Here is a 9427-nt window from a genome sequence, read left to right on the forward strand (position 1 = left end):
GGTGTAGTCATTAGTTGTATCGTATTTGAATATCCCTCCAAAGGATTGTTCTTTAAAGATGCTAGTTTTAGCTTGTCAGTGATGTATATAAAAAAAAGGAAGTATAGGTTATTGTATTGTTTAATGAGTACAGGATGCAAACCGAAGTTCAGAGGTGCACCATGCCTTTTTCTGTGGCCTAATTTAGGGACTGTAACCAAATTTGTATAATGTATAACTTCATATCCTTCCTCTAAGGTAAAAATACCATTGGAAGCAATCCATGTTATTGTCAATACCTTCTTAAGATCAAAACATGCACAATTTGTAGTAGTAGAAGAAGCTAAAATAAAATCAAACCCATGTATTTATATCTACCTTCTGATTTGATTTTTGGCTTTTGGTGTATCTTCTTCTACCTGAAATAGCAGTTTTCTAAGTAATATTGATCTGCCTATGCAGAATGTAATTATCACATACTTGTTAATTCTCATTGTGCTTGGAGGTGTTAGAAGTCAGCCTGTGAGGACGGTTGGGAGGCTGGAACTGTTTGCTAATCTGCAAAGAAAGGAAAACAACCTGGAGTCAAGCCACAATATATATATATATTTATATATTCAAAGGCACCTCATATGCCACCTCTTTGTTTTCCCTGGGGTGGGCAGAGATTCCTGATGTCCGTTCACCTTCAGCCTCCTCCCCACTGGATTTTGCCTTCTGTTTCTCCCTATTGCTAGTCGAAAACGTGGCAAGATGAACTCATTTTCCATTTAACAGGGCAAAGGAGACAACCAGAGGCTCTTGGAAGCAACAGTGGTAGCAATATTTACCTCAGCAGCCTGGGATTATTTGCTTATTTGGTCTTTCCTGCTAAATTGCACTCTTCCTATGGTGGGCAGCAGCCTGGGCCCACTAGAACAGTAAGTTGTGTGGTTAATTCCTCTTGAGATCCATAAGACACTTCACACCTCTCAGAGTAGCTGAAAATCAGACAAGCAGGCACCTTTAAACTAATTAGACTTTTTTTTCAAGCCTTCTCCACGGTCAGGGCAAGAGTCTTGATTCAAAACGACTGTGGGCCTGTTCTCCTCGCGTGGCGTCATGGGCTGAGGGCTGGTATTGCATCATTGTGTAAAACTTACCTGGTTTAATGGCTTCTCTGTATTTTCTTTCATTTCATTCTCTTTGATTTCCATCTCTGCCCCCTGGATCAGTCGTGTGAGGTAGGCAGCTCTCGTGAGGTTTGACACTGACTTCTCTCTGCTACCACCCAGGCTAGGGCAAAGGGGTCTGAGTGGGTAGCAGCACTGTTCAGGGATGGCAGAAAAATTATCCTGCCTCAAAAACTTATGACTTTGAGTAAAGACTGTATCTAATACTGAGTTTTGAAGGCATTGCCGGACCATTTCTCTGATACCTTTTGGTAAAGAGAACTTTTCTCATTTTTTGTAGGACATTCTTGTAAATGGCTGGATAGCAGAAATTTGGTCTGGTAGGAAGAGCACTTGGATTGCCTGAAGATGGCTTTGGGATTGGCATTAAATGGGTTTAATAATTCCTTTTCTCATCGATAAATGCCTTAATGCCTTGAAGTTTTGGGGAAAGAATAATAAGTATTTTACCAATGTTCAGCATTACTAACCTGTCTTCTAAAAGCACTTCCTAGAATGCCCACGTATCTCCTTGCTGTTAGGTGTGAAATGAGAAACAAATGTCTGAGTTCTTTAATCTGTTACTCTTAAATAGAAATTACAGACCTGGTTTTTTTTTTTTTTTTTCACATTTGAGAACTAAAGGTTGGGTTTTTTCCTAAGTACAGATATGTACATGTTCACCTATTCATAGCCAGACACTTAAGACACTATTTTGAAGCTAGGTTGGGTTTCAGAAAACATGTATTTGTATCTCCAGTTAGTCATGATGATGGAACGACTGCAGTTACTGGATGCCAACTTAGGATTTAGGTGGGCATATAGCAGTAACTATCTAAATAGGATGAGAAACATTTTACTTGAAAAAGTTGACATAACTCAAATCCAACAAGAGAAATAGCACTCTGCAATATTCAACGTTCATTATTACATAGCAAGCATAAAGCAGGAGTAGCAGTCTTAGTCCCTACAATAATGAAGAATCATAGAATAATGTGTATTAAATTTTGTTCATGCTTTTTTGCAGGCCTGACAGCAGCAGCTGCAGCGGCAGCAGCTGCCACCAATGCCGCCATAGCAGAAGCAATGAAAGTGAAAAAAATTAAATTGGAAGCTATGTCCAACTATCATGCAAATAATAACCAGCATGGAGCAGACTCTGAAAATGGAGATCTGAATTCAAGTGTCGGTAAGTCTCAGACACAGCATTATTATATGTACATAATGCTCTGATGTTTTATTAAAATGGTGATCCTTCTGGACTTCCTTCTGAAGTCCTTGATGTGGTGTGTAAAGTTGCATATTTGTTTTCCTTTTCTTACTGTTTTGTTTTATTTTGTATCTGACCTTTACACCGGCTTTCAGTGTGGTTGTTACTATTACAAAAACATTCTTTCCTTCGCAGGTTACTTTTGCAGACTTGAGTTAATATTTTCCATGAAAGAAAGTGGTTTGATTGCTTAGAGTTCATTTTTCAAAGTACAGGTGGGGTGACAGATGATGGTGTCAAAGTGAAATTTAACAATGTCTCCTGCTCAGTGTGCTGGGTATCGACTTTAGGTAATTCAGAACACAAGCTTGAAAGCAAAATATTTCATACTTTCATGTGCCCTGTGACAAAAGGAAAACATACATACACAATAAATTATTGCCATGCTCTGCAGTTCCTATCATATTTTATTTTAATAAACACATTCCTAAAATGTAGTTAACAGGTTTTTCCATTTCTTAAGCACCCATCAGCAACTCTTGTTCTTTCTCAAAAAAGAATTGTTTCCGTATACTTTATTCATTTGTTTGGGCGATTTGTTTTGCTAAAGCATACTTCAAAGCTAGAGTAACTTTTTGTTGTTGTTGATTAAATCTTTAATCATCTGTGTGTGTCTGCTGTAAAATGTTTTGTTATGCCATTTCATTGTATTGGCTCCTTTTATCATGTTGAGACAGTATTAACTCAGCAACAGAAATTCAATGACAAAGAGGTACGTTCAGAAGACTGCAGGCAAAATTGGTGTATATTGGAAAAACATGACTTAAGATAGGGATTTTTTTTTGTTTTTATTTTGGCTCTTTTGTTTAGTTTTGTGTATTTTTTATTTTTTTCATCTCCTAAATACATTTGAAATGAGTCTTAGAGAGCTATGTACTAGCCTTTACATAAATAAATATGTGTTTGTGAACAACGTTTCTGTACAGTTCGGTAAGCATTGGTAGGCTATTATTTAGAAATAATGTGAATTGCAGTTCAAAGAACTGGTTCACCTAGGCACACACTATTTTAAATAATGACAATATGTATGTATCCCTGCATAAGGAGACAACCAGATTTTTTTTCTTTTCCTTTTAAAGAAAGGCTTAAAGAAATGCATCTGTGATGGTGAAGAAAATAGTCTTAGATTAGTTGTGTTAGTACTCGGATACCAACACGTGCAGCCACTAGAATGTTAGTGGAAAGACTGTCCTCTTGGAGAGGAGACAAGAGCGGGTAGAGAGCAGGTGTCTTTGAAACCTGGGAGGAGGAGATCGGTACAAATGAAGTGGAAGGACCAGGTGGCTCCTAACATACTGGAAGAAAAGTGAAGTAATGAGAAAGAGTCAAAAGTCAAAATACAAACTGGGAGGATAAAGAGTCTTTATTAGAACTAGAAGCTAGTTTAGATTTGAATTTCAGACCTAGATGCATGCATTGTGTGAAATAAAATGTTCAAATATTGGATTATGGAACTGTTATTCTGCTTGGCAGTTCTAGTGACAAACCACTCGTACATCCATGCACATGGAAAGTTAACAGGTAATCAACATGTAAACTACAAGAAGTATTTGTAGGAGAGTGGATGGAGGGAATGTCTGAATTTCCTCTGAATAAAAAAGAAAAAAAATCTATTTTGGAATCATTGTTTGAGGCATAGTTTAGGTAACTAATCTGTTCTTCTTACACAGCACAATAATTTTCCCTGTTTAAGAGAATACATTCTAGCTATTTCAGTAGGGCAAAGTTAGAGAAGCAAGATTACTTATTGTCATTGTCAAAATTTCCTCTCAGCCCCTTAACTTACTTGTTAAGTTCAGTTAATTTCCCAATTTAACTGGATGAAGAATTGAGTTCATTTTGTTCAGAAAAAAAATGGCTTTTCTGAGTAGAGTGAATAACATTCCAGTTCTCTCCATTCCATGAGGAATCATTCTGGAAATATAGTGTGCTTGTCTGTGCATCCAGTCTTAAGCTATACTTTTCCTACGGAGGTTTTCTTAAAAATGATTTGCATTTATTTGTTTCTTTTATAGTGAGCCCTATCTAGTGTCCAGCGTTGGTTATGCCTGTGGAATCAGAGAAGTGATTCCTACTACTACTAATGCCAGGGTATTATTAGGTTCATGAGGAGTTAAGTCTCTATTTATTAGTTGCATTTTTGAAAATTAGCATATTGTATTATCTTGACAAGAACTCATATTTCACCTTTGTAGTAGATGTGTGCTTTTTTTCCCCTGCATTTTTTTCAGATGTTTATTTATGTCTTTTCAAATAAATATTAAGTCCATATACCATCAGTGTTTTAAATTATAGCTTGTTAGACATGAATTTGAAATATTATGTTACTGAATGTTGACAGGAAGAAGGAATAAAACAAAAGAAAATAACCTGATTTGGGTTTATATTTTAAATTATGTTATGTGTCTAACCAAACTGAAAAGGAACAAACAAACTAACCAGCCACGCTAAATGCTTAACTGTTACATCTTAGCCTATATGTAACAGGCATTACGGTATATTAGGGTACATGGATTGATAATACCGTGGTCTTAGGCTGTTCCAGTGCTTATGTAAAAGAAGACAAATAAAATATGGGCTCTTGAGCTGAATTGTCAGGTTTACTTTTGGATTGTCTTGCTTTTTGGTTTTAATCAGGTGCTTAATGTGAATTATAGAAGTAATTTTTGTAGGTGAACATTGTATAATTATACAGAGCAGTACACCAGTTTTTTAAGTATTTATTTATTAACTTGGTCCTTTGAAGCAATGGCCAAAAGGTTAGTGAGTGAAAGGAGTTAAAGGAAGCCAATGATACTAATAAGTAATTATTTTATGTCCCTCAGTTTTATATGGTAACCTTGAGCTTGCATCCTCCCACCAGAATTATCATTTTAGAAGGGAGAAAAAAAAAGGAAAAAAAAAAAGACATTACAGAGGAATCAGGGTGAGGTATTAGCACACTGAGTAAAATATATGGCTGCAACGCCTTTCTCCCCCATCCACAATCAATTGGATTCTTTTAGTTTAATATTTACTTGCTAAGATGAGATGCTAGTCTGCATGGTGATAAACAGTCTGCTACTGGCATCTGAAGGTGACCTGTCAGTTCATATGGACAAATCTCCTGCTTACTGAAATGTACAAAATAAATCATTAAAGCAGGCAGGTGCTCATTCCCAGATTTAAATCACCATAGATTTATGATTTGAATTAATGCTTCATTTGGTCATAGAAATAGATGCTGAGACAAATGATATGCAGTGGTTGGGGCTTCCATACTGTAGCCATCCTAATATTGATTACTGAGATGTCTTTGCAATCTCTTGTTTATATCAAGTACTGTCTTGTGACAGCTTGGCTGATATGAGCTACATTGCAGATAAGAAGGAAAAATGTCCTGGGTTCTTTTTAGTGGCAATTCTACATACAACATGCAGGATAGATAAATTACTGAGTTTTTGTTTAAAAAATGAATTCCGTATGGCAGCAAACAAAAAAAAAAAAAAAAAAGATTATGCTGTGTGTGGGTATTCTTTATTTAATTGCAGAGTTAAAAGAAAGAGAGTGACAAGGTCAAACTTTAAATTTCCTTGAAGAGGTTCTGCTCTTTGTCATATTAACATCTTAGGATGATATTAGGATCAGTTGTATGTTTACCGTCTAATACTCCAAAGTTATAGATAGGTAGAGCAGATCAATTATTTCCTTGCTGTTTAAGTACTTACAGCCCTGCTATCATACTTCATTAACCTGCAGCAGCAAAAGATAGAAGCCTTTGAAAATAAATACATTTAAAGCTATTTCTGTGAGCTAGGCTTTGCTATCTATAACTTGGTAGGAAGTGAAGAACAGTCTCTATACTTTTGCTTCCCAAACATTTTATATAATGAAAACACTATGCATACACATTAGGGAATACTCAAAGGATTTGTAAGGACCTTTGCCACTTGCTAAAATCTGACTCATAAAACTTGTAAACAACTATCAACAATAGTAAATTACTTGCTTAGTAGGAAATGAGTTCATATCTATTCAAAATGTGATCTCAAAACAGATGTCCCAAGAAAATGTCATTGTTTAACCTACATTCATACAAAAAAAAAAATGCTATTATTTCTTTAAGGAAGTGAAGCAATCATGAAGACTTTGGTGTTCTCCGTTTCTAAACACAGTTAGGAAATACAAGGCAACATTTTACACTTGGCTAGCACGTTAATCCATAAACAACCACAAAACGTGTTGAAAATTAAGAGGTTTTCTTGGCATGTTAGGTTTCCTATTCATCTGCATTACCTTGCAATATTTAAAATTATGAGACAAATGCAAGGTTTCCTGTGATCTGTTGTTCAAAACTAATGGTTGCTTGCATACTATTATTCTTTTTTTTTTTTTTTTTCATCCAGAATCAGAGATAAAATGATTTAGGTGAAATTATTTTTCTCCAGTGACCTTGCCCAATAATAGAACAGTACAAAATGCAGTCATTTCCTTTTTCTAAACACACATGTCTATTTTGAAGGAAAGAATTACTTTTATGGTTTCAGGAAAAAGTCTTGGAGACCTTGAAAAAGCAAATAAAAGGAAACAGAGAATGCAGGCCACTGAGCACAGCTCTGCAGTTGCACATCTGATTCTCTGCCTTGGCAATGTTAATGAACCTCAAATCCTCCCTATAATTAGATGAGGGAATTGCTTATATTTTCAAACAGATGATGCTGCTATAATGAAACGATTGACAGGGAACTTAAGAGTGTCTACAGTAGTCATTTGGTTTCCGGGTTTGGGGATTTTTTTTCTTTTCTTTTTTTTTTTTTCTCTCTCTCTTTTTTTTTTTTTTTTAAGTGTAAAAAGAAGATTGGCTGTAGATACAGGTCCTGGGAGAGGTAGTAATTTACACAGAATGCTATGACAGGTGTCTTTGTATAGCACGGAAATAAAATGGAAGAGAGAGGAATGATGGGCAGGTACGGCAATTTTTTGGAGGGGGTGTCCTGTGCTTATTCTGTTTGGGTTCTTTAAAAGGGGCCGAGACTCAAGAGATGGATCCGGATTGAGTGCACAGCTGTAACTGCTGATGAGCTAATTGCTCCTTATCTCTCAGCCCCATTCATCTTCATTTTTTACCAATTACTGAGAATTATCTGTGTTCTCAGTTGGATATGAGAGTTAATCCTTTTTGGTTAAGCTGGCAGTACTGTGAGCAGATTCCAAATCATAGGGTGAAAAAGCCAGAGCAAGCTTGTTCTCAAACTCTCTCCAGTTCAATGACAGTATCACTAGTTCATAAGAATTTTTCTATTGTTTAACAGATTCAACACGGATATATTTTTTTACTTTAGTACTTTTATTAGTTTGTATTTTTCTCTTAATGTAAACTGAATGCATATATTCCTAGGTGGACGCATGTGCTCCCTTTCTAAAAATATCCAGTTGCAAAAATTAAAATAAGATAAACAATCACTTCAGACCAGAAATATTATTTGCAGTATTTCACTGTTTATTGTATGCTACATAATAATTCTTTTAAAGACAAAACTGTACCTGTAACTTTGACATCATGGGACGTAAGACAAATGCTTGTCAGTGCCATGTATCTACTTCTGTAAACTTCTTTGAGATCTGTGGATGAAAAGTGTTGTCTAGGTGTTAGCAAAGGCATAATCATGCAGCCTTAAGCAAAAATGTGCTGTTGAGCACGTCATATTTCAATCTAAAGGGATGCTTTCATAAAACTGTGCTTTGGGAACACACAGAATACCAGAAACAGATCATTTGGTTATAGTCAGGTCACAAAACTTTGGTTTGGAATTTTGCTTGCCATCATGATGGCATGGAAAAAAGAGTCTTGAATTTCATAGCTCAAATGTACCGTTAGTCTGTCAACCAAAAATATATTTGCTCTGGATCTGCTTCCCTAGCCTTTAATTATGAATGTTAAATTTGCTAAACAAGGCAATGAATTGGATGTTATGATCTGAACTCCAGTTAGTAAATTAGGGGAATTATTAGCAAATATTCAGCATTTCATGTTGGACAGTCAGTTGTGTTATGAGTCCTTCATCTAGATTAAATCCTCACTGTGGGATTCATTGGAACAAATGTAGGCATTTGCATCTGAGTTAGTCACCTTAGATTCAACAGACAGAAATAAGAAATTGTAGGGGTGATCCATCTCATCCTCAAGGAGATGGCAAAACTAGGTCAGATAAATTGCACCTTAAAAGTGCTTAGCCCTGCCACTACTGAGTTGTAGTTACGTAAAGAAAGTTAAATGACTGAATCTTACTCTCAGGGCATGCAATTAATATTTTCTGGAATAAGATTTGAATGAGTTAACAGGTCTTTTCTGAGACACTGATACAGTAATGGCAAAATAGTGCCTAACACACAGTGAAATGGACAATAAAATAAAATAAAAATCTCTTCAGAAACAGCAGGTAAGATGTTTAAGTATTCACCCAGAAAACTATTTAGATATAAATATACTCTCAAGTTTATTCTGATTGTATAGGTATATCACTTCTGAAAAGAGTGATTTTACCTATGTGAGACATACTGAGAGAACAGGCTTCTAAAACTGCAGAAGCAAAAGCTTCCTCCGTGACATTTGTGCTCTGGGTCTGTTGTGAAGCTGTGTCAAGTTCATGGAGAAATCTAAATGACTAAGTCTATCTTGTCAGCAAGATAAAAAAAAACCCGGCTATTTATATTGTTTGATCACATTTACTTTATTTCCTGTTCCATGCAAGATAATCCTAATTGGATAAATAGTTGGATAATTTAATCTTCAATGTGATTTCTTTCAAAATATGTGCTTTATTGTTATGGCCATTTTCCATTTTAGTAGTGCTTTGTATGAAAATAATGAAACTGTTAAGCTTTTTTTCAGTTTCATTTCATTGTTATTTGTTATCAGCAGTAAATATACTTAAACATGATACTGTGGATATGCTATATTAAGAAATGTAATCTTAACACACACCTTACTTTGTTAAGCAGTTATGATAGTCTATAGGATCATTTTTAATAAGTATTAATTAGAAGC

At 35.4% G+C, this 9427-nt stretch overlaps 1 protein-coding gene across 2 annotated transcripts in view; it reads left to right on the plus strand.

Moving 5' to 3' along the window:
• DACH1 (dachshund family transcription factor 1) overlaps window positions 1–9427 on the plus strand; it is a 364785-nt gene that overhangs the window by 190594 nt on the left and 164764 nt on the right. For both annotated transcript variants that reach the window (XM_074159858.1, XM_074159866.1), the window contains exon 3: window positions 2158–2319. In XM_074159858.1, the coding sequence (XP_074015959.1) occupies window positions 2158–2319 (162 nt within the window). The remainder of the gene's footprint in view (window positions 1–2157; window positions 2320–9427) is intronic.

This window comes from Numenius arquata, chromosome 1 (genome assembly GCF_964106895.1).
Source record: "Numenius arquata chromosome 1, bNumArq3.hap1.1, whole genome shotgun sequence".
NCBI lineage: Eukaryota > Metazoa > Chordata > Aves > Charadriiformes > Scolopacidae > Numenius > Numenius arquata.